Here is a 27065-nt window from a genome sequence, read left to right on the forward strand (position 1 = left end):
CTAGAGAAAGCCTGAGCGCAGCAACAAAGACCCAAAGCAGCCAAAAATAAATTAATTAATTAAAAAAAAATTCTTCCAGAACACAATTTTTAATGGTTGCATATTATATCATATAAAAGTTCCATGGCTTACTAAGTTAGCTATTTTAACTGTAGTTGGACATTTAGATTAAAATATTAAAAACAATGCTTATTCCCCTCACCTCTCCCACCCCAGTAATCTTTAGAGAATTAACATATGGTCACAGGAAATTCTGTAAACATGACAATTAAGAGCAAACAATTTTTAAACTAGATCTGGGGCTCCAGACCTGGTTCATTCACTATCTAGCCTCAGTGTTTCCAAGATAAAAGTAGTATTAATTTCATATGGTTGTTGTGAGGATTAAGTGGAATAATGTATGTAAAATGCTTTTAGCACAGTTCCTACAGCACACAGTGAAGGCTCAATAAATATTATTCTAATTAGCTAGTAATTTTCAAAAGAAGATGGGCATCTTTTTTGCATATATTTTGGTCCGTAGTTTGGAATACTTCCTTAGAAGAAATTCTGCTTTGCAAGGAAGAATTTCAAAGTCAAAGGAAAGTTAAGCATACTATCAAACTCTTCCTCCGCAACTGTTCTAGTTTGTACCACCATTTGTAGTCCAGGAAAATTACTATCTTTCCACATTTTCATCTGCATACACATACCATAGACACATAAAACATATTTCTGAGTTAAAAAATGACAACTTGTTTTACTATATATTTTTTACTATTAGTGATACTGAAAATTAGGGATTTGTGTGTTTGTGAAATGCCTCTTTGTATACTTTGCCCATTTATCTTTTGGGGGCTAGTGTTTACTTATATATTTGTATCTGAATTCATCATATGTCAGGGTTATTACCCTGTGTCATCTTTGTTACATATATGCTTTTTATGTTTTGTTATATCATATTTTTCATTGGTCAAATTAAACTTTTCCTTCTGTGATGTCCTACATTGTGTTGAAGTTTAGAAAGTCCTTCTTAAGTAGGGCAGCCTGAATATGTGTTAATCTCTCTTCTTCCAGAAATCCCTCTAAGTGAGAATAAAGGAATAAAAATGGCATAAACCCACAAGAAAAAAAGAATAGGGGAGGGTTTTAATAGCACTAAAGAGATTTCAATATTTCAAAATATGAAAAGTAAATGGATAGCTTGTCTGTTTCGGTAAAGCAGAAAAAACTGAAACAGTAGCTTGTAGAGGAAAGTCAGTAAAAAACAAGTTCATCTGTCCTATAGGCTCAGGAACTGGAAGTGCCAATTAATACCTGTAAAGTCAGAGGGTAGTCCAGGTAGCTCAGTTAGTAAAACATAAGAATCTGAAAGTCAGAGGTATTAGAGTGGGGTTGAAAATAGGATGCTTGGTGGAAAGGCCGTTGCCTTTTTGGAAAGGATGAACTAAAGAGGCTCTGGAATCTGAGGTAGCTGATGGTCAGGGTGCTGCATTAAAAACAAAGGGATCAAATGAAGGTCTGTACAGTGAACAGTGAGAATCCTAGCTTCCCTTTCCAGTGTCTGGAACACTACTAGAAAACTGACAGCCAGGGCTACAACCTTTCCTGTAAACACAAAGAATAAGAAACTTATACATGCTGACATTTGAGGGTTTGCCCTTGAAAGGCCCCCACCTAATCACTCTATGAACAGGGCCAGTACACAGTGCCCATACACATAAAGTATCTAGGTAGCATTTCAGTGTCACACTCTAAAATAATAAACAGCCAAGAACCACAAGAAAAAGACAAAAGAAACAAACACAAGAAAACTGGAAGAATAAGAGGTATTATGGGAAACAAAGAAAAACAATAAATTTTAAAAGACTACATTTAAAAAGATTAAAATCATAAAATATATCTTTTCAGAACATAATGGAATGAAACTAGAAACCAGTATCAGAAGAAAATATGGAAAATTCACAAAGATGTGGAAATTAAATAACACACTCTTAAAAAAACCAATGGGTCAAAGAAGGTATCACAAGGGAAATCAGAAAATACTTAGAGACTCCTGAAAATGAAAATACACACACAAAAACTTACGGAATGCAGGGAAAGCAGTGCTCAAAAAGAAGTTTTTATATTTGTAAACATCTATTAAAAAAGAGAGGACTTCTCTGGTGGCCCAGTGGTTAAGAATCCGCCTTCCAATGCAGGGGACGTAGGTTCGATCCCTGGTCGGGGAACGAGGATCCCACATGCCACGGGGCAACTAAGCCCATGTGCCGTAACTAGACAGCCTGCGCGCCACAACTACTGAGCCCACGTGCTGTGGAGCCCGTGTGCCACAACTACTGGGCCCGTGCACCCCAACTACTGAGCCCGTGCACCCCAACTACTGAGCCCACGCACCACAGCTAGAGAGAGGCCCGCGTACCACAACGAAGATCCTGCGTGCCACAACTAAGACCTGATGCAGCCAAATAAAAAAATTAATTAGTTAATTAAAAAGAAACAATTTCTCAAATAAATAACCTAACTTTATATCCTAAGGAACTACAAAAAGAAGAGCGAACCAAACCCAAACCTAGCAGAGGGGGAAAATAATAAAGATTAAAGTGGAGATAAATGAAATGAGAATGGAAAAGCAATACACATAGCAACAAAACCTAAAGGTGATTCTTTTAAAAGATCAACAGAATTAACAAACCTTTAGCTAGACTGACCAAGAAAAAAAGAGAGAAGACTTACTAAAATCAGGGCTGAAATTGTGGACATTACTATCAACTTCAGAGAAATAAAAAGGATTATAAGAGAATACTATGAATAACTGCATGCTATCAAAACAGATAATCCAGATGAAATGGACAAATTCCTAGAAACACACAAACTACCAACTGACACTAGAAGAATTAGAAAACCTAAAGAAACTTATAACAAGAGATTGAATCATCAATCAAAAACCTTCCAACCAACAAAAACCTGAGACCATATTCTACCAAACATTTAGAAGAATTAACACCAATCATTCTCAAACTCTTCCAAGAAATGGAAGAGAAGGAAACAGTTCTTAACTCATTCTATGAGGTCAGGGATACCATGATACCAAAGCCAGACAACGACATCACACACACACACACAAAAGAAAACTATACAGCAGTATTCCTTGCAAATAAGAACAGAAAAATCATCAACAGAATACTAGGAAACTGAATCCAGCAGCACATTAAAAGGATTACACACCATGACCAAGTGGGCTTTATCCCAGGATTGCAACGTCGTTCAACATAAGAAAACCAACCAGTGTAATACATCACATAATGGAATGAAGGAAGGAAACCACATGATCATCTCAACTGATGCAGAAAAAAACATATGAATAAAATCCAACACCCCTTCATGATAAATAACTCAATAAACTAGGCATAGAAGGGAATTTCCTTAACATGATTCAAGGTATTTATGAGAAACCCACAGTTGACATTCCACTCAGATCAGGAAAAACTGAGAAGCATGTCCACTGTCACCACTTGCATTTGAAAGCATACTGGAAGTTCAAGGTGGGGCAATTAGACAAGAAAAAGAAATAAAGGTACACAAATTGGAAAGAAAGAAGTAAAATTAAATCTATTGAATTTATAGATGACATGATCTTGTATACAGAAATCCTAAAGAATGCACAAAACTATGAGTGCTAATAAATGAATTCAGCACATGATCAACACACAAAAAATCAGCTCTATTTCTACACAGTAGCAATGAACCAAAAATAAAGAAAATAATTCCATTTATGATAGCATCAAAAAGAATAAAATACTTAGAAATAAATTTAACCAAGGAAGTGTAAGACTTATACACTGAAAACTACAAAACATTGCTGAAAGAAATTAAAAGACCTAAATAACTGGAAAGACATCCCATGTTCATAGACTAGAAGACAGTATTGTTAAGATGGCCATACTTCCCAAACTGATTCAATGCATTCTCTATCAAAACCTCAATGGCCTTTTTTGCAGAAATGGAAAAGCTAACTGTAAAATTCATACAGAATTGTAAGGGGCTGCTAATAGTCAAGAGAATCTTGAATGAGAAGAACAAAGTGGGAGAACTCACACATTCCAATTTTAAAATCTACAAAGCTACAGTAAATAAGACAGTGTAGTACTGGCATAAGAATAGACATATACACCACTGGAATAAAATTGAGAGTCCAGAAATAAATCCATATAGCTACAGTCAGTTAATTTTCAGCAGGGTGCCAAGACTTAACAGACAATGGCAGGACAACCAGGTATTCACATGCAAAGAATGAAGTTGAACTCTTTCCTCACACCATAGACAAAAATGAACTCAAAATAGATCAAAGACCTAAATATAACAGCTAAAACTATAAAACTCTTAGAAGAAGACTCAGGGGTAAATCTTCATGACCTTGAATTTGTCCATGGTTTCTTAGTTGTAACACCAAAAAGCACAGGCAATAACATAATAGACAAAAAAAAAAAAGACTTCACCAAAATTTAAAACTTTTGTTATCAAAGGACATTAGCAAGAAAGTAAAAAGATAATTCATACACCGGGACAGAATATTTGCAAATCATATATTTGACAAGGGTCTAGTATCCAGAATACATAAAAGAACTCCTAAAACTCAGCAACAAAAAGAAAAACAAGCCAACTGAAAAAGTGTATAAGACTTAAAAAGACATTTTGCTAAAGAAGGCATACAAATGGCCAAACAAGCACATCATTAGCCAGTAAGGGATGCAAATCAAATCACAACGAGAGGGACTTCCTTGGTAGTCTGGTGGGTAAAAACACAAAGATCCACAATAAAGCTTGTTACGAATGCCCCTCCCCTGGTCTCAAAACATTACCTTTCTGCGGAACTGAATAGAGGCCCATAGAACTCTTTGTGTTCCTGGCAGACAGGCCTCCGCCCCACGGACCCTCTTCAAATTCTACCTGCTACACCACTACAAACTGCCCTAAGAGATCAGTGCCAAGAAAGAGACCATAATTTGAACAGATTGTCCACCTACCTCAGAGGCCATCACGACTATTCAACCATGTCTTACATGCCTGACTGTCAACAAAGGAGGCCTAAAAACTCACAGGTTGTCCCTAATCCCACTTCCATGTGGCAGTGTACAGGCCCTAAAATCTGACACAATGTTACTAACTGTCCCTGCTCCACCAAACCCCTTCTCTGTTCTGGAACTCACAATCTATCATTTGGAAAACTGCCTATATCCTAAACTTCTCCAAATTCTCCTTGCCCCTTTTCTTTTTTTTTTAAAATTAATTTATTTAATTATTATTTTTTGGCTGTGTTGGGTCTTCGTTTCTGTGCGAGGGCTTTCTCTAGTTGTGGCAAGCGGGGGCCACTCTTCATCGCGGTGCGTGGGCCTCTCACTATCGCGGCCGCTCTTGTTGCGGAGCACAGGCTCCAGACACGCAGGCTCAGTAGTTGTGGCTCACGGGTTTAGCTGCTCCGCGGCATGTGGGATCTTCCCAGACCAGGGCTCGAACCCGTGTCCCCTGCACTAGCAGGCAGATTCTCAACCACTGCGCCACCAGGGAAGCCCGCCCCTTTTCTAAATGAACAAGGCTGTCTCCTGAGGATGCTATTTCCCCTGCAGCTCATAATAAATGGTGTTTGTTTAACCTTCCAACCCCTCATACAACCAGGCCTAGAGATAGGTCTCCTGGCTCTTCACTCCTTCTAGACCTCCTTCCATTTGCCTTCTTAAAATCCCAGCTTCTGTGAAACACATGCCAACTGACCATTTCCCTGCTACTGTTCCTTGTGCTGGCATCTAAAGGCATTCATAGTGCACTCATTCACAGATTCTGGCACTATCTTTTGCTTTCTTTTTCTACCACTATTCCTGCCATCGTTTTTGACGATTTCAATACCCGGGCCAAAAAAGGCATCCAACACACTAGCCTCTCAGTCCCTTGAACTGCAATTTTCCAACAGTCTTGTCCTCCCATCACATCACAGACACCCATTCCCATGGTCATATTTTATATTTAAATGCAACCATCCAAATTTTAAGCATCCCCTATCTGACCATCATTTCCTACTTTGTAACTCATCGCCCCCCCAATACTTTGACTCACACTACAACTCAACTCCACCAGCAACTACAATCCATTAACCACACTATTTTTTAAAAAATCATCACCTCCCAACCAAGTCATTACATTTTCCTCCTTACAAAGTTTAAATTCCATAACCCATCAAGATAATCATTCCCCTGCCCTTTCTTCCCTTCTGTTTATACTCACTTGCTAAAACTACAACCTAGTTAAATCAACTGTCTGTCTCATTTTTACCTCTACCTAAGCAGCTAAATGTGACTAAAGAAAAAAAACACAACCATGTTGATTGGTCTCCTTTTAAAATTCATGAACGTAAGTTTCAAATGGGCCTCCAATGCCACCAGTCTAACCCTGTATTTATTTACATGGTCATCTTATTTTCCCACTCCCCTAAGTGATTATTTCACTCTTTCTCCTTTCTTCTTCAAACCTCCAACAACCTTCCCCCTATTCGAACTTTCTAACAAACTTGCGTCTTATTTCACTGTAAAGTAGAAATAATTCTAAGAAAACTTTCACAACCTCCCACCATCAAATCTACCAGAAGATTTGTATTTTCATATATACTTGGCTTTCTCTCATGATATTATGGATCTATGTGTCTGACTGGAGTCAATCCTCCACTAGCATACTCATCTCCATCTTTTCTTCACAACTTAAGGACTGTGCTCCTGCAGCTGATATCCCCTCCTGCATGGCTGATTTTCTACTTTCTGAGTAATTAATCACAACAACATGCAAACATGCTTTAATTTCTCATGTAAAATAAAATACCCTTTCTTGATGGAGAAAAAAATATGTATGGTGTAGCACTTCTTTTTAAAAATACTTCTTATTTTCAAATACTTTAACACTCACAAGAAATTACACAAATAGTACAGAATTCCTCTGTACCCTTTACTCAGTTTTCCCCAATAATAACAGCTTAAATAACCATACTTAAAACCAGGAAACTGACATTGGTATGTGGTATACTACTACATACGTACTTGTATTTATTTTTTCAAAAAAGGTTAAACCGTAACATTTCTTTTGAAAAGAATAACTTTAAGAGGAGGGAGGAAATACAGTGGAGGGGGTAGAGACAAAAGTTAGACTTTTTTTAGATACCTTATTTTGTAGACTTGACTTTGGAACTATGTAACTATTTCATATAACTATAAAACTAAATTGAAATTAAATAAGCAATCCTTAAAAATTAAAAATTCTACAAGTTAACCTAAGTGTGTATCTACTTGGTATAATGATACAGAGTGTACCAATTTCAAGTGATATCAAAACACAGTTATTTGCCTGTGTATCTCACCTGGGGTATACTCAAAGGGCAAAAATACCCTGCAAAATACTTAAAAATGAAACAAAACAAAACAAAACTACAGTTGACCCTTGAACAGCTCAGGGGTTGGGGCGCTGATCCCCTGTGCTGTCGAAAATCTGAGTATAATCTTATAGTCGGTCCTCCATCCTTAGATTCAACCAACTGAGAATCGTATAGTATCACAGTATGTATTTATTGAAAATAATCTGCGTATAAGTGAACCTACACAGTTCAAACTCGTGTTGTTCAAGGGTCAACTGTATTTTCAGTTATCATAATATTGGTTGAAAGGCTGGTATTGTGAGGCAATAAATGTATAAGTCTTGAACATTTTATCACACGAAGCACACCAGGTAGCAAGGAAGCTACTAAACAGTATTAAGATTGTGTCAAAAGGACTCAGGTGCCGAGTTGAAGAGCGCTCCCTGGACAAAAATGGGATAATATTAATAAAGATAATAACTGCAATAGACTGAAAAACATCAACTATGTTTAAGTCCATGAATATATAATAATATTTGAAAACAAAATCAAAAAAATGAATTGTCACCACTGGAGCATGCTAATTCTTTTGAAAAATAAGTAACTACAGAGAGAATTCTTTCCCATATGAACTGTACTAACAAGGATTAAATAGCAGACATGAGAAAATTTCTTTACATATAAGTATCCAAGCTACAAAAATGAAAAAGAAATGTTAGAATTAGAGTAGCACCATTTTGCCACCCCTAATAAATTAACTAGCCTAGGCACTGATCATCATGACTGCTAACATCACAAAGGATAGCCAGTCTCCTGGAAGAATGAATAAATAATACATCAAGGTTTTTAGAACAAATAGTAAATAATTCAAATTTCTTTCAACTCAGAGTCCTACAAATTGAACCATCCATTTCACTTACAGTTTCTAAATCAGGGGCCATCAAACTTTTTCTGTAAAGGGGCAGACGGTAAATATTTTAGGCTTTGTTGGCCATAGGGGCTTGTTGTAACTCCCCACTCTGCCTCTGCCAGTTTTAGCTAGAAAGTAGCAATGGACAATAGGTAAATGAGTAGGCACTGACTTTATGTGCTGGGAAGAACTTTCAGGGACTGTAGTTTGCTGAGTAGTTATCTCTGCCCTAAATTATAAGGTAGAGAAATCAATGATCCCTAATGATAAATTAATTCTCCCCAGAAGAAAAGTTCATCTGGTACTTATTCAATCCTCAAATCTAATTCAGCAGAACAGTCAACATCATTTTCAGGATGACCATTCCGTAATTTATTTTGCTAATCTGAAATGTGTGGTAAGCATTAATGTGTTCTGATGTCTCTGAGTCCAAACATTTATAATTTTAAAAATTGTAATAAAGAAGATCTGTAAATAAAATATGTTAGGTATCTAGTAATAACTCCTATTTATTACTGAGTTAAGTTGAAACATATAGGTATATATACATAGGTGTATATAGACAGACAGATAGATAGATAGATAGATAGATAGATAGAAGTAATTTAGACGGCTGGACTTTTTACCTTATCAGAAAACCAAATGAGCCTGGAATCTTCATAATACCTAAACATGCCATATTTAGGATCCAATAATTCCCTCATGATGAGCAAGAAAAATTCTTTGCGTACCCCTCCTGCATCAACAGCATCTTCTCCAACAAATATAACCTAAAATAGGTTAATGCAAACACTGAATGTAAAGAAATGAACGTATATTCTGGAAACCCTACAACACGTTATTTATTATGAATAAAAGCGTGGCAATTAATAGCTAAAAATTTTTTAAGTATATAATTTTATTAAGATTCAAAGATACACTAAAAATGAACAGGAAAACTTTAAACATATTTTCTGAATAAAAGTTCCAATTATACAACAGAAAATGTTAAATTACCTTGAGTGGCTTTTTGTAGTCTATATTCTTTGTTTTCCTAAGGACTTCCATTGCATCTCCTACTATATTTTCTCTACGTACCACTAGAATTAAGCAAGGATTCACAGATTCAATCACTGGGAGAAAAAGAGAGGAGACATTCTGTCTGTGGGCCTGGTCAATAGCCATCTAGAAAACAAAAGATTAAAAATTTAATAGCAGTGCTATAAAGAAGCTGCTGTGACTGAATAAGCTAACCTCTACCTACTAATTATAGATGTCCTATAATTCCTATACTACTGAATTCACACAGCACCTAACACAGTATTCAGCACAGCATCAGAGCTTAATAAACTGAGCATAAAGAGTATCCTTTTGAATTTTTTTCTACTAATGTATAACTGATGATACCATTAAGCTAAGTAAGCATGGAACTGTAATAATTATGATAAATCTGAACACTGTTGTTTCTCAAAAAATAACTAGGATGGAGAGTGAGGAGAAAAAGAAAACAGCATTAAAACAAACCTTTAAAGAGAAAAAGAAACAGCCTGGCCAACTAAAAGGTTTATAGAAATTCATTTAGTAGAGTGATCACCATATATGCTCACAAACCAAGCATTTGGCTTTTACCATTTAAAGCTTTTATTTTTTTCCTATGATTTTCCTTGTGTTCTTAATTCTAAAGTGGACTATCCTACATTGAAAGCACCAAGTGATTAACTTTTTTTTTTTTTTTAATATTTATTGATTTATTTGGCTGCGCCAAGTCTTAGTTGCAGCACGTAGGATCTTTGTTGCCGCGTGTGGATCTTCTTCTTTTTTTTAGTTGCAGCGTGCGGGATCTTGTAGTTGAAGCATGTGGGATCTAGCTCCCTGATCAGGGATCGAACACTGGCCCCCTGCATTGGGAGCACAGAGTCTTAACCACTGGACCACCAGGGAAGTCCTGATTAACTTACCGTTTAACAAAGATTGCTAAAAAACTAGCAATCTAGCTGTTAGTATAGAACCCTACAAAAATATTTATTTCCTCTGTTGATGAAAATGGAAATAAGCACATCTCTAAAATTCCTCCTACTATTATTTATTGTTTAAATATATGGAAGAATTTAGAATAGTAAATGCATTTATCTTAAAGGAATAAAAATTGCCATCAAAATTGGGGGAGGGGTAATTTTTAAAAGCATTTTTAGAATATTAAGTGCTCAAGGTCTCATCTCATCCTTAGTCCTCAGCCTCTATAGTCTGATATTCTATACCAGAGGAAGAAACTCAAAAACTTTTAAATTTACAAGTTCAAATGATAAAGAAAACCTACTGTAGTCCTTCACGGTCATAATGTAAACTAGTTTTAAAAATTCTCATTATAAAGGAGAGAATGTTCAGCTTAAAGTGGGGGGCGGGGCGGGGGGGAAGGAGAGTGGGGAGGAGGAAGAGGAGACGACCAACCTCAGGAAAGTACCTTATTTATTACTAAAACATTCTCCATGGACATTTCATACCCTCCTCCTAACAAGTGATCAAATGCCTCCTACTTTAACATCACCTCACCTCTACTGATTTTCATCTTTTACCAAGTATATAAATAGGGAATATATAATAAAGCAAGATTTGAAACAAACCATTTTATCAAGTAAAATAGTCAAACTGTTTATAAAGATTGTATATTTCTATAATGAAAGAAGATTATACCATTTTTTAGATATAAAATGATAAAAATCTAAATTATTCTATGTCCTTTTAAATATATATAAGTATCCCTCATAAGAATACACATTTCACATGCAACAGTCCTCTTCATAGGTACCAAAGGTGCTTTGGTAAAAGTAGCTTTGCAAAAGACAGACCACAAAGGTACAAAATATCCCCAAAGACATTACAAATACTTTAAAAAATCACCAGAGAAACAATTCAAAAACTACTCTCAAATTAAATTAGTACTATACAATATTTTACCTGCATCTGTAAGACTGCATCTGTTTGTAACAGAGTAGTTTTTGCTTGGGCGTCAAATACAAATGGATATGTGCAGATTGTAACAGGGATATCTGCCACCTAGAAATGAAAAATTAGCTTATTAGTACAAATTGGTTTGTAACTTACTTCATGTAGGTACTGTCATTTCTTGTGTAAAGCTGATCATATTCTTGGTTTATTCGCTTTTGTGTCATTCAGGAATTATAAATAAAATGTGGCTTATTTCTTTTTTTTTTAATTTTTGAATTTTATTTATTTTTTTATACAGCAGCTTCTTATTAGTTATCCATTTTATACATATTAGTGTATACATGCCAATCCCAATCTCCCACTTCATCACACCACCGCCCCCCCCCCGCCCCGCCCCTTTCCCCCCTTGGTGTCCATACGTCAAACGTGGCTTATCTCTGAATATAGAATTTTTACTGATAATTAGATGAGGCATTGGAATAACCCTAATTCCTAATTTTGGGAGAGAACTGTATACTTGAGAATCCATAAAATTGTAAATTACAGGCATCTTTTGCTTAACATATATTTTTTTTAAATAAATTTATTTATTTATTTTTGGCTGTGTTGGGTCCTCGTTTCTGTGCGAGGGCTTTCTCTAGTTGCGGCAAGCGGGGGCCACTCTTCATCGCGGTGCGCGGTGCTTCTCACTATCGCGGCCTCTCTTGTTGCGGAGCACAGGCTCCAGATGCACAGGCTCAGTAGTTGTGGCTCACGGGCCTAGTTGCTCCGCGGCATGTGGGTTCTTCCCAGACCAGGGCTCGAACCCGTGTCCCCTGCATTGGCAGGTGGATTCTCAACCACTGCGCCACCAGGGAAGCCCCTGCTTAACATATTAACTCCAATTTTCAGTGAATTAGGCTGCAAATTTATTCTAAATGTGGGGCTCCTATGTTAAATACAGTACCCAGTTCTTTTACGTTAGGGCTACTCTAGCAAGTGAGGCCAATGGTAAGCAATCTACTTATTCATTCAACAGATATTTACTGCCAGGTCATTAGGGGGACAACACTATTATGAGCCCAACAATCTGTTCATTCATTTAACTTACAAAATAAGCACGATTAGTATTATTATTTTCTGTCAATCTTCAAAGTTGATCAATAATAATTGATCTATTATTACCATTATCAGACATTAGTCACCTTATCGACAATTATTTATCCTAGCAGGTAAAACATAGTGATTGATTGCTAAGTTTTTAACAGGGCAGAAAAATACAAAGAGAATTGCCAGTCACAGATCTTGCAGTTGGATGTTATACTACCATATACCCAACAAAGCAAAATTTTTGTGCCAGCCCTGACACAGAGCCCCTTCTTATTATAAGGCTTCCAGTGAAGACTTAATACACCATGAAACAATCCTCTTCTTTTTAAGTTCTTAGAAAGTTCTTTATATTGAGTCTGAATCTGCATTTCTATACATCACTTTGCTTTCTATTTCAGTCTTCATTCTGCCCCTGCAGGGAAGTTTATATGGTTTAGATACTTCGTGCTGCCATGCTCTCCCTAGGTTGTCTTTTTCCCACACTAAACATGCCCAGTTTTTCCAACCATCCTGAAAATAATATGGTTTCCAGCTCCACTCCATCCCAACCGCCTTCTTTTATTTTATTTATTTATTTATTAGGCTGCGCCGGGTCTTAGTTGCAGCATGTGGGATCTAGTTCCCTGACCAGGGATCGAACCTGGGCCCCCTGCATTGGGAGCATGGAGTCTTAACCACTGGACCACCACGGAAGTCCCCAATAGCCTTCTTTTAAATGTATTTCAATTTGTCTAAGCCTCTTTCAACTATGGTCATCAAAAACAATGAAATTAATTCAATAGTGCCCAATCAGTATAGAACACAAGACTATCAACTTGTTGTTCTCAACATGTAAGACAATATGCTGAGCTACATTAACCCTTAAGTAAGTTATCATTCTTGGCTATTTGTCATATGACAAGTTTACCCTCCACCCTGTATTTGTGTCACTAACTAGCTATTGATGATAGAAAGTCTTTTTACTATGCTGAAACTCTAAAAGACTGAGATGATTTCTAAAGTCCCCTTTGGCTCCAAAACTCTTTGATTTCATAATTTTATATGCTACTTCTATTTGAGGATGAGGAAGCAAACAATGTCAGGCCCATAGTTTAAAGCTACTTCTAAATGCTTCATTGGTTCAAGTGCTGTGAAAAAAGCAAAGCAAACAACAAAACCTAAAGTCTATAACAGAAGTATAATACAACATTCCCAGGTGTTAAAAAGGTGGCTCAGGATTGTTGATTATGTAAGCCAAAGTGCCAGAACTTTATATATTAAGATAGTACATTAAACAAAGTGAGGAAGATGATCATACTGAAAGTTTATTCAATTTTATGGCCATTTTGAGTGTCAATTATTAGTTTAAAAATTGAAGATCATTCTACTTCTCTAACATAAAACATTTTCTGCCTTCTGGGTAGGCAGTTGTGAAATTTTATAAGTTTGCTTTTTTGTATTCTGAGGACACCATAAATTTTATACTGGAAGGCTTTAGGAGGATAGGAACTATTTTAAGACAAACATTGTTAAAAGGCATCATATAGGTGTAATGCTAACTAAAACAGAGGGTCTAATTTTCTTCAGAAAATTCCTCTGAAATGTTATACAGGGCAAGTTCTATATACTCATTAAAATATATATGTATATATACATATATATGTTTTAAAGTCACAAAAAAGAGGAACTTTGGGGTCTTCAATCACTTAAGACAAAACAGAGTATACCTTACTCTGAACATGAGACTTTATTACACCAAACTTACCTCAGTTAATCCATGGTTGACATCCTAAGACAGCAGTGCAGAATGTAACAGTAATGAGGAAAGAGCAACGTTAGTGTCCAAATTTAACTATTTCTATTCAAAGCAGCATTTCATTTATTTTGCTACAGCAGAATACTGAATTAATGAAGTAGACCAAAATACATCTACAACAAAACTTACCCTTTCCACATATACCTGATATATCTATAAATGTAATAAGACCTTCGTTTCAGGTATCTTGTGATCATAAAATCATTGAGGCTTGAACATAATGAAATTTGGTTTCAGCAACTAAGTACACCATTTGCAGAATTTAGGTAGAACAGGGAAACTAATCCTAAGCCTAACTTGGTCTTGAAGAAATAATTTTATGGCCCAATCTCTCCACCTGGAAAATGGAGAAAATATCCCCCAGACTTTAAGACTTGGTTAATCTTGACAAAATATTTGAAAAGTGTTTAGTAGATTAAAATGCTATGTGGAAAGTGAGAAAATAAGCCATAACTGTTTTTATTCATCTGAAATAACCAGTGAAACACAAGTATCTCATTCTTTAACACTGAATTAGCTAAAATAGAAAGTACAAGACAGGGCACAGGGGTTGGTAAGTAGAAAGAAGAAATGAAGAGAGAAAGAGGTATTTATGAAGGATATAATAATGAAAATTATAATGAAAGCTTACCACTGCATTGAACAGAAATGCACAACACTTTCTTGAAGAAAGATTTCACATATTCTCAGGGTATAGACTCAAATAAAGTGCTAGAATCTCCAAAAGTATGTTACTAAATTTGCAGAAGGCACCTCGTATAGTGAGAAATTAATCTTACCCAAAGAGAGGTCTGATTTTGCCCTCAGCTACTGGGAGATGATCCACAGGACTTTGGAATGTCATACCTGGACAGGAGTATCTTTGTTTGCCTGGAGGCTCCGGGACATGTGGTTATCAGTTCTGCCTCCAGAAGGTCTAGAAAGTAAAGGTCAGCCACATGGGCAGTATGTGATGGAGCCTCAATAAAAACTCTGGGCACCAAGGCTCCAGTGAGCTTCCTTGGTTGGCAATACCCTGAGAGTATTGACACAGATGGATGCTGGGAAAATAACTTGTCCATGACTCCTCAGGGAGAGGAAAACAGAAGCTCAGCCTTTGGTACCTTTCCCAGACTCTACCCTTATGCACTTTTCCCCTTGGCGTTTTAATCTGTACTCTTTCCCTATAATAAACTATAAACGTCAATATAACAGTTTCCAGTTAGTTCTGTGAAATCTTGTAGCAAATTACTGAACCTGAGAGTGGTTCTAGGAATCCTCTAACCTTGCAATTGGTATCAGAAGTGAAGGCAGTCTTGTGTGGACGATTCCCTCTAACTTTGTAATTGGCTAAATTCTTGCACGCCACAAGGGGTATCACTGGAAGTTTTAAGGTATTAGCAAACACTTAGGGTTTGTTCACTATATTGTGCTAAATAAAGCCAAAGCAGTGTAAGCACAAGTAAAATATGACTCTAACTTCCTGTTCTAAGAAAGGTAATTATTGATAATAGCTTCTTTCAAAAAATTCAGAGTACCAAGTTATCACTATATATGTGCCCCATTAGCAGTGTTAACAGAAGAATATATTTACAAGCTGTTCTGCAGAAAAAACCTTTTAGATTACACTCAGTTTAATTTAAAGCAATTTAACAGGAACAACTGAAATACTTTTATAGTATATCTTGTGGTATGCTTATTAAAGTGCTATTACAACTAAGAAGGTGTGAATAAGCAAAGAAACACCTTTCAATATTTTCTGACTACCTATGGCCAGCTTGAAAACTATATTTGATACCTGGTATCATGGAAGATGGATTTTATTCTTAATAATGAAACATTAATATATATGCACTTTTTTTATTGCTACATGTAAACAGATAAAGGTTCTAGGCATATCATTTAGCACTTGGAAGCCAATAAGATAGTCAGAATTTATAGTACAACTAAACCATATTAAAGCAGAACAAAAGTTTGATGGTAGAGACAGATGTGAGCTAGAAGGAATATGAAAAATAATGGGACATGTGGAAAACTTGGGAAAAGAGACTATTAGATATCAGGCAAAATGATTTACCTAGGGGAGAGGCATCAAAGGGAAAACCACATTAAGGTCATTATTAGAAATTTCAATTTAAGTGTTAAGGATCTAAGACAAAAGCTCAAACATTTAAAAAGAAAAAATGTAAATATGTAAAAAAGCAAGGATAAACTCCTCTGGGAAATATTAGAGTTGCAAGATAGTTGTATTAGTTGCAAGTCTAAATGAACCAAAGTAGTATTTCCAAGGAAAATTTAAAAGGAAAAAATGTGGTGGGGGTGCAGACAGGATATTACAAAATACGTGAGGTCAATGAAAGGTCTATTGCTAAAAATTTACCACATCATTCAATGTGTGACCTACTAGTGGCTCCAAATCCACATACTCAAGCACTAACTGTTGGCTGTTTGTAGACTGGGGGCCCTGAAATTAGGTCAAGGCATGCCTAATTTTAGTTACCCAATGTCCTAGAAACTTGAGTAAGAAAGGCCTAAAGGAATGTTCAAAAGTCAGGGTCTCATGGTCCAAAGCAGACTTACACTAAGGCTGCTTTTAACATCAATGGTTAATGATAGTTCTAGTTAGTTATAGACAAAGAAGATGCAACTCCTTGGCATGTTTTAGTTTCAACAAATTACTTATGGCAAAACACTATCATTGCTGGCGTCATCATTATTTAAGGGTATAACATAGGATTATTCTGAGGAGGTATAAACAGAGGATACCGAAGTTACTGAAGTAATTCAAATAAATATGAAAGGTGTTGGTGACTAGGCAGAAAAAAAAAAAGTTACTTCTAAAACACGAAGAAAATGAAAAATAAACCAATATAACTTGGTAATTCAAGGCATAAGGAATCAGTCCAAGTGTCTGCAAAACATTAATGCCATTAAAAATGACAAGGGAACTTTAAAAAGCAAGTATGAACCTTCTGGGAAATATTACAGCTGCAAGGTTTATACTGCAAGTATTAAATGTATTGCAATATTAAAGAACACAAATGTATTTTAATTTCTTCATTTCATTAAATGAGGAAGAAACTCAAACCTAGAAAGTTAAGTACTGGCCTATCTTCCCAAAGCTGGTCTCCCTAGCTGTATGTCAGTCTATCTTCCTAGTCTGCTGATGAGCATGCCATGCTGTTAGCTCAGCACTGTCCGCAGTTAAGGTACAAAACCTTAATGCCACAGAAGAAACAGTAATGATTTACAAACACAACACAATTAATATTGAAATAAAATTTATGACTTAAAAAATATATAAAGTGTAATATCAAAGACTGTAAAAATGTCACCAATTTATCAAATATATTTATTAGTACTTACCTGTATCTGACATGTCTTACATAGGCATACACAGTTCTTGAAATAATAGAATATGCACTTTAAAAAATGCTTAACTTGACTTTTAATTATAAGAGGCACAGACTCAGCATAGACCTATCTACATTTTATTCTAAATTAATCAATTTTTACTAGATATATATCGATACGTATGTATAGTAACGAAAAGTATAAGAAAGGGAAGAAAAAAGAGCAAAGAGTTTAGTTGTAACCACTGAAGTTTTTTTTGTTTTTTTTGTTTTTGTTTTTGTTTTTGTTTGGCCGCACTGTGCAGCTTGTGGGATCCTAGTTACCCAACCAGGGATCAAACCTGGCCCTCGGCAGTGAAAGCATGGAGCCCTGACTATTGGACTGCTAGGGAATTCCCCACCAAAGTATTTTTATAAACAATTTTAGAGCAAAGTTAAAAGAGGTTAGCAAATAAACTTAGACTAGTACCTAGAAAGTGGAGGAAAACATCAAATAGCAGAAGATAAAAAGAGAGAGAACTCATGTGCTCTTTTATTTTGCCAAGAAATTATTGTAGAGGGAGAAAAACAGATAAAAAGCAAAAGGAATCCAACTGAAAAAATTTCATACCCTAATATCAGAGTCTGGAAAAACAAACAAAACACAGAAGCTTATATAGTAACCAGCAGGAGGAGGAGGATCAAGCAAAAACTTCATGGAAACATGAAAAGGGAAACAGATGAAAACAGGATGGGAAAATGGAAGAGGATGAGGTGAAAAGTTAGTCTCAGCTGTACAAGAGGATATTACAAGGAATGTAAAGAATTTCACAGAATTAGTTTTTAATGTTTAGAGACCAGGAAAGTATATACCTGTTGGGTTCTTTTTTTTATTTTGGTTTTTTCCTTCTAGTTCTATTGAGATATAAATGACATACAGCACTGTGTTAGTTTAAGGTGTATATTCCTGATGGATTCTTAAAATCCTTGACTGGGAAAGAAAGGAAATGGAGAAAGAAATCTCAACAGACTATGGCATAAAGAGAAATATAATAAAGGTAATATAATAAAGGTAAAATAATTTCCTTGCAGTGTTTAGAACAAGGTTAAGTTTTACATATATACGTGTATATATTTATATATAAAATATAAGTGTATATATATAAATACAATTTATAGACATATTTCTTATAATTCATAGTAATTATCTTCTATCAAGGAATATTTTAAACTTTCACATGAAGGAATGGAATTATTTCAAGATCATAACTCTTGTTCAATAATGCTATACATATGTACATTGTATACATAGATATAAGCACGTATAGATGTGTATATATGTCTATGTGCACATAAATACACATATACACATCTATATCATCACAAAACAGCATGTGAGTATCTTTAGGATAGACACTTTAAAACTTTACTAACTTTACTTACAGGGCCAACATGATGTTCAACCTAGTATTAAGACTAGTAATGCAAGCATGAACTCTATTAAATAGCCTCAGGAAAAGTCTTTAGTGTTATATGTAAATGTGAAAGTGATCTGAACTCTCTCAAAGAAAGAAGCACCTTCAGATGTCATAATATAAATTAATAAACTACTTAAGAGTTAGTCAAAGACCTTCAAAGTAAATTGTCAGCCTTCTATTTCCAGAAGACTAGAAGAACCCAAATCACGGGTTCTAGATTCTGATTTCTAAGATGTGACATTAAGTCCACTATGCACATTAAAGAACAAGTTTCCACTGCCACAACCACCTATTCAATACCAGCCTGTCTATAAATGGAGAGAAAGGAAAAAAATGTGGTTGAAAGAGTAGAGTAATAGAGGGCAATTTTCAAGGACAGCAACTTAGAAAGTCTAGAAATAAGAATGTGGTCCTCTACTGTCTCCCTCTTACCAGAAAACAGTAGCACTGAAAGAATTCCTAAGGAAATTCAATTTGATATCATCACAGATACATACCAAGAGGAGTTTGGATACAAGCCTGCCAAGCTTAAAAGCAAACATTCAAACCATAGCTTTTCCACGTAGCACAAGATTACTGCTAGCTTAAAAACCCTATTAGACTGGCATTTCTCTTAACTTGTTCAGAATACAAGTAGTTTATGACCTACATACCAGATAAAAATTCAGATGTCAAAGAACATCAGATCTAATTCACAGTGATCCAAGAGGATATAACTCTCCAGGAGAGAGTGAAATGCTAAGTGAAATAAGTCAGACAGAAAGACAAACACTATATGATATCACTTACATGTGTAATCTAAAAAATAATACAAATGAATCTATATACAAAACAGAACAGACTCACAGACACAGAAAACAAACTTACGGTTATCAAAGGGGAGCGGGGAGGAGGGACAAATTAGGAGTAGGGGATTACAGCTATGAACTACTATACATTAAAATAGATAAGCAACAAGGATTTACGTATAGCACAAGGAATTATATTCAATAAAAAAACCAAAAAGAAAACGTTGAGGTGGGATATGAAGCTAGGTGCTCTTATGTCACACTCCTTCCTTATCATATTTAGATTGTGAGCTGAGATTCCTGATCAAGAGAACATAATCATCTTCCACATCAAATATTAACTTGATTATTAAATTTGTAGAGTTATAATTAATTTACCAATTTGTTATGCCTTAAGAATTCTTTTAAAAGCTATGTACCAGGAGTTTAGAACTAGTTCAGTGTTTGTATATATTTAAATAAGATAATCGTAAATAAGGTAAGTGAACACTAAGCTTCTTAAAGGAATTATTTTATTTTAAAAGGAGTCTATATAATCACTCCAGTCTCAAAAACACTGCTCAAAGACCTAGGGTATCTAGGTGGTGTATCAGGGTTTACATGCAAGTTTTTCGATAAAAAAAGTTCATTTTCTGAATCATCAGTTTTCCTCAATGGTAAATCATTTTAATCCCTTTTACATTGCAGTAAATATTTATTTATTTATTTATTTTTGAATTTTTTAATTTTTTTATACAGCAGGTTCTTATTAGTTATCCATTTTATACATATTAGAGTATATATGTCAATCCCAATCTCCTAATTCATCACACCACCACCCCCCTGCAGTAAATATTTATGAAGCCCCAAATTTGCATTCTCTCGAAGATAAAATATGAGACTTCACACAAGTCCTGCAGAGGGAAAATTAATAACCTCAAGAAATATGTTTTTTCTCCTGTCTTAGGGGTTCACTGGAGGAAGAGTTTGAAAAGCTTTATCTAGGTGAGAGCTTTAGTTTAAATAGGGAGGAAAAAAGGAAATATTTATTCAAAGCTTTCCAGAGGTCAAGTATTTTCTTTCTTAAAAAACTGTTGTCCCTTGACTCCAGCTAACCACCCTACTTTTTTCACTCCCTCCTCTTCAGCGCAGAGCTTCTTGAGAGTACTGCCTATGGCTTTTGTTCCCTATCCTCACCCCTAAATTTCTCTTAAGCATACTTACTCTAGACTGGTATTATCAAGGTTACCAATGACCTTCACATAATCAAATGCATTGATCAATTCTGTGGTTTTATCCTATTTCTCAGCAGCGTTCAATATGGTTTCTCCTTCACTTTTCAATTTTGGTTTCCACAACTCTCTCCTAGTTTTCCTCCTACCTCTCTTAATCTCCTTTGTTGATTTCTCTCCTTTCCTCATCTCATATCCATCAGCAATTCTTGGCCGTTTTACCTCCAAGAGGTACCCAAGGCCATTTCCATCTTCCATCTATACAACTACCAATCTTACTCAAACCCATCATTTTCTCTCCCCTCATCTACTCCATTCCCCTCACTCCATCTTCCACATAGCTGACAGAGTGGTTATTTCAGAATATAAATTACACTGTACAGTACTCACCCCTGCTTACCACCCTCCAACGGCTTACCATAACACTTCAGATAAAATCCATGTTCCCGATCCTAATTTACTAAACCTTCCATGATCTGGCACCTGCCCATTTCTCTGATCCTTTCCCAGAACCCTCCCCATTCCCATATTTTAGCCATACTGGCCTTTTTCTATTCTTCAAACATGTCAAGCTTGCTCTCACCTAAGGTCTTTTAGTAGATGTAATTTTCCCTGAAATTTTCTTTGCTCTGATCTTACATGGCTGCTTTTTGTCATTTAGATTACAGATCATACTTCATTAGACAAGACTTTTCTGATTACCCAATCGCAAGAAACCATCCTGTCTTTATTACCTTCTCTTATTTTAATTCTCTATATAGTGCATATTACAAGCTTGTTTTTGTTTTTGTTTTTGCTTTACTTGATTACTATCCATCTTGCCCACTAGATTATAAGTTTCATGAGAACAGGGCCTTATCCATCTGGTTAATCACTGTATTTCTTATACCTAAATATGTGCCTGTTACAAAGGAGAGTCTTAATAAGTATTTGTTGAATAAGCAAATGAGCAGACATAAATCTGTAGGATGTTTGTAAACCTGACTGAGCCTCCTAGTGATTCTGCAAGAAAAAATAAAATCAACAAATCTCTCCCAATCCAGATCCAAGTATCTAGGGAAGCAAAGATGTTCTAGAAGTGACCTGATTCCTATAGGTAAGAGCATCCTAAAAACAGCATGCACTAACTGCACTGCCATTCAAAAACTACTGTACTTTTTTTTTTTAATTTTATTTATTTTTATTTTTGGCTGTGTTGGGTCTTCGTTTCTGTGCTAGGGCTTTCTCTAGTTGCGGCAAGCGGGGGCCACTCTTCATCGCGGTGCGCGGGCCCCTCACTATCATGGCCTCTCTTGTTGCGGAGCACAGGCTCCAGACGCGCAGGCTCAGCAGTTGTGGCTCACGGGCCTAGTTGCTCCGCGGCATGTGGGATCTTCCCAGACCAGGGCTCGAACCCGTGTCCCCTGCATTGGCAGGCAGATTCTCAACCACTGCGCCACCAGGAAAGCCCTAAAAACTACTGTACTTTTAAGTGCCTACTAGACATATTTGAGATACTGTAAGAAGTGCTGGTGAATAAACTGACAGAGTGCCTATCCACAAGGAGCTTGCAGTTGGTACCTAGCAAGCAATGAAAGGCTATTCACCTTCCTAGAACTGCTACATGCATATTGCTTAAATTACCTGCTTCAGGGGTGGAAAAGTTGGCCTTAGGTATATTATAATGGTTAGCAAATAAGAGTACTAAACCTGTTTTATATCTAGCTGCTTACCCATTTCTATACTGAAATTTTGTGTGACTAATTAAAGTTTTATAAGACTATGATATTATTTTTATTTTTATTTTATTTTTATTTTTTTGGCCATGCGGCACGTGGGATCTTAGTTCCCTGACCAGGGATCGAACCCTCACCCCCTGCGGTGGAAGCGCAGAGTCTTAACCACTAGACTGCCAGGGAAGTCCCTATGCTATTATTTTAATTAAGTATCTAGTTATTAGAGACTTAGCCACATGGAAAGAAATATGTGGCACTTGTGGAGGTATGCCAAAAAACTGAAATCAAATTAAGCACATAAAAGGGGAAAAATAAAAACTAGAATCAACGGTACCACAGCTCACTTCTGGTAGTTCTGAGGCACCGATCTCACAATTTTAATACGTTCTTAGAGTTCAAGTATCAGAGACTCCAGTATCCTCAACATTAGAGAATTAAAGAGACAACCTCATGCAAAATAAATGAGACTTAGAAAAATAAGTCATATTTGCGTTTTTCTGTAGAAAAGTGTAATCTGTCTCTTTGGTTTGGCTTTGGTGTAAGAGCAGAATGCTTACTTATAAATACTGCATAATATATAGCTGCTCCTTTGCAATATGTTTTTATTTAAAAAATGAGCTCTGAATAAAAGCTCTGAAAAAGCTTTGTTGTTTCAAAAATACACAATTGTTCCTTTTGTATTAGAACAAATGATACATAAAAATGAAATCATAAAATGCAATAGGAAACATACCATTCCATAGGCCTGCTGTTGGACCCAGTTGATATAATCATTCCGTATGTCTATCAATTCTTGTACTTCATGTATATAAAATTTATCATATTGTATAATCTGTCCAGTTTTCTCATTTACCTACAAAAAACAAAAATGTAATTAACATTAAATTTAACCAGTACCTAAGAAAGAGACTGAAAAATGTTTAAATAGAAAAAGGTTTGAGATTTCTTAGTTATTTTCTCTTCCTATAAAAGAATAATTTACTGAGTGCCTACCATATGCAAAATGCTAGTTAAGTGCTACGGGAAACACAAAGATTTATAAGATGTGATATCTGTATTTAGTACCTCAAAATCCATTAAAAAAGATTTATGTAACCACCACACAATAGGAGATATGTACCATAAGTATATATAGTATACAAAGACTAGAAACTATAAAGTCTTCTGGTTGGGAATGGGACTTAAATAATAGTAAGAATAGCTAATGATTGTTAACCGTCACTCAATAGTGGCATCTGATTATAATAAACTAAGAGGATGACATTTGGGTAGGATGTGAAAAATGAAGACAGTGCAAATTACCATCCTAGAAATTACTTACTAATTACAAAAGGAAAAACAAGTCTTAACAGTGGAGACCACCACCTTAACTGAGTGATCAAACTAACCACTACCCATACTGGGACAATCAAATATTATGTTCCTGCTGGGACTTCCCTGGCAGTCCAGTGGTGAAGACTCCACGCTTCCACTGCAGGGGGCGCAGCTTCAATCCCTGGTCAGGGAACTAAGATCCCACGTGCCTCAAAGCACGGCCCAAAAAAAAAATTTTTTTTTCCTGCTGATATAATGCAACAGGAAGTACAGACATTATCTGTGAACCAAGAAAATGTCTAACCTGAATCTAGTCAAGTCCTTGATTTAAATTCCAGTTTATAGGAAATACAGGAAAAGAGGAACAAGTTAAATATTATTATAAGGAAACAGACAATTATCCTAATTGTAGGAACTTTACAAGAAGACTGGCCAGGACTCTCCAGAAAGTCAAGGTAATGAGATCGAAAGGTGGGGGTTATTCTAAATTAAAAGAAACTAGAGGAGTTCTAGTGCTGGATATGGCAGAGTACTTTGTATCAGACTAATCCTCCTGACAATAACAGTTATAATCTCTGGACAGTATATAAAAAAACCAACTATTTAAAAACACTGGAGATCAACCCAAAGCAGGCAGAAACAAGAAACACAATCTCTGAAAGAAGGAAAGCACATGTTGAGAACCACATTTTTTTTTTAACTGGGAGTACTTCCAAAGTAGCATAAGGGGTAGGGGATGCAGCACATGCAGAAAGCAACAGTTTTATCAGACAGAGAAGTGTGAGATCGAAGCTGCCAACATGGCAGACAATGAGGAAGAAAAATCCCAGAAAGGAATCCTGAGGACAAAGCCCTAAAATCTGCATGTAAATCCCCCCATCTTTGGCTAACTCTTAAACCATGAAAGCACAAGTGAGATTTGGGGTGGGGGGACAGGGACGGACAACGCCCCAACAGAAAGCAGTGACAACGCCCCAACAGAAAGCAGCAACTGGGAGGCTACTCTTAAGAGTACATTTCAAGACAAGCATCTCCAGAGGGAAAAAAGGTACATTTCATAATGATAAAAATTAATTTATCAAGAAGTTATGACAATCCCAAATAACAGCACTTCAAAATACAAGAAGGGAAAATTGACAGAACCACCATCATCGTTAGAAGTTTTAACACCCCTCTCTTGGTAACTGATTTACAAAAAAAAAAAGAAGGGCAAAATCAGTAAGGAATATTTGAACATCAATTTCAACCAACTTGAACTCGCTGCCAGAAGAGAGGGAGGTGGGGGCAGGAGAGAAATAGGTGAAGGAGATAAAGAGGTACAAACTTTCAGTTATGAAATAAATGAGTCACAGGTATGAAAGTGTACAGTGTGGGAAATATAGTCAATAATTATGCAATATCTTTGTATGGTGACAGATGACAACTAGACTTACCATGGCAATCATTTTGAAATGTACAGAAATATCAAATTATGTTTTGTACCAGGAACTAATATAGTGTTGTAGGTCAACTGTACTTCAAAAACAAACTCATAGAAAAGGAGATCAGATTTGTGGTTACCGGAGGTGGGGGTCGGGGGAGGGGGAAGTGGATGAAGGGGGTCAAAAGGTACCAACTTCCAGTTATAAGATAAATAAATACTAGGGTTGTAATGTAAAACAACATAAATATAGTTAACACTTCTGTATGTTATATGTATGAAAGTTGTTAAGAGAGTAAATCCTAAGAGTTCTCATCACAAGGAAAAAAATTTTTTTCTATGTCTTTAATGTTGTATCTATATGAGATAATGGATGTTGAGTAAACTTATTGTGGTAATCATTTCATAATGTATGTAAGTCAAATCATTATTGCTGTACACCTTAAACTTATACAGAGCTATATGTCAGTTATATCTCAATAAAATGGAAAGAAAAAAATAGAACATTCCACCCAGTAATTGTACATGGAATGTTCACTAACATATATCATAACCCAGACCATATAACAAGCATTAATAAATATCTTTAAAAGAATCCAACGTATACAAAGTATGTTCCTTTGACCACAACAGAAATAAACTAAAAGTCAACAACAAAAATATATTTGGAAAATCCTAGAAAACTGGCAATTAAAACACTTCTAAATTACCCCAAACTTTCCTTGTATCCATCAGAGAGCTAAAGTCACAAGATAACCAAGTAGCCTGAAGTCCAAGGATGGACAGATACTTCCAAAGAAATGGGTCACCATGGCAGAGCAAGAGGAAGTTTAGCACTGTCATACAAGCAGCGAAGAAGAAATCAGCTAAAATTCTAAGAAACTGCTTAAGGCTGAGTATGGGATAACTTGAGAGGATAAAACCCCCGGGAGCCTCAGACAGTTTGCACTTACTCATAGACTCTTGCCACAGACCTCTACTGGGTGCCCAGGAGGATGAGTGGAAACAGGGCAGGAGATCAAGAGACTCTCTCAGTGCTGCAAGGCATTGGCTGCCTCTGTGAGAAAGAAACAAGACCTGCCACCCTGTCCAGATCCTTCTCTCATCACATAGAGAAAGCAAAAACTTTAAGCCATTGAGGAAGGGGAAGCAAATTCTATGCCATGTTGCTGGAGGAGGGTTAAAATCCTCAATCCCTGGGAAGAAGGGAGACAAGAACTGTCCTGAGCCCAGAATCTGGTATCAGTAGCGCTAGAGGCTCTCTACTGCTGGGGGTGGGAGCAGAAACTCTGAGAAAATCCCATCCCCGAGACCCTGGTACACACCCAGCTATCTACCTAAGACCAACACTATACCACAATAACAAAGAACCTTTTCTGTCCCTTCTCTTCTACCAATCTTGAAAGCACTAAGTAACAAGCAACACCAGCTCACCACTGAGGAGGGGCAAAAGTGGGGAGAGAAACCCCTCTTTAGAGCAGGCATGCAGAGTGAAGCACAAACACTGAGAAGAAATCTTTGACATTTCACCTTCACCTTAAGCATCAGACAATATTAGAGGAATCTGAGGTCTCCGGTGCAATGAAGTTAACTATAGCAAACTACAAACTCAATTCCAGTTCAACTGCAGATTAGATTGGCTTAAATCCCTACACTAACAACCACATAAGAGGTATACACATACAGGATTTAAATCTAATTACTTCAGCGCCTACTATTTTAGATAACCAAAAATTG

The 27065-nt window shown here is 36.1% G+C and overlaps 1 protein-coding gene across 9 annotated transcripts in view; it reads right to left on the reverse strand.

Moving 5' to 3' along the window:
- HERC4 (HECT and RLD domain containing E3 ubiquitin protein ligase 4) overlaps positions 1 to 27065 on the reverse strand; it is a 130454-nt gene that overhangs the window by 14276 nt on the left and 89113 nt on the right. For 6 of the 9 annotated variants that reach the window (XM_082408604.1, XM_082408602.1, XM_082408603.1 and 3 more), the window contains 5 exons: positions 23328 to 23447; positions 14041 to 14064; positions 11217 to 11315; positions 9279 to 9446; positions 8909 to 9052 (listed from right to left, as the gene is read on the reverse strand). In XM_082408604.1, coding sequence (XP_082264730.1) covers positions 8909 to 9052; positions 9279 to 9446; positions 11217 to 11315; positions 14041 to 14064; positions 23328 to 23447 — 555 coding nt within the window. The remainder of the gene's footprint in view (positions 1 to 8908; positions 9053 to 9278; positions 9447 to 11216; positions 11316 to 14040; positions 14065 to 23327; positions 23448 to 27065) is intronic. The other 3 variants (XM_082408608.1, XM_082408605.1, XM_082408607.1) reach the window with 1 other exon arrangement.

The sequence above is a fragment of the Balaenoptera borealis genome (assembly GCF_965194805.1).
Source record: "Balaenoptera borealis genome assembly, chromosome: 10".
Taxonomy (NCBI): domain Eukaryota; kingdom Metazoa; phylum Chordata; class Mammalia; order Artiodactyla; family Balaenopteridae; genus Balaenoptera; species Balaenoptera borealis.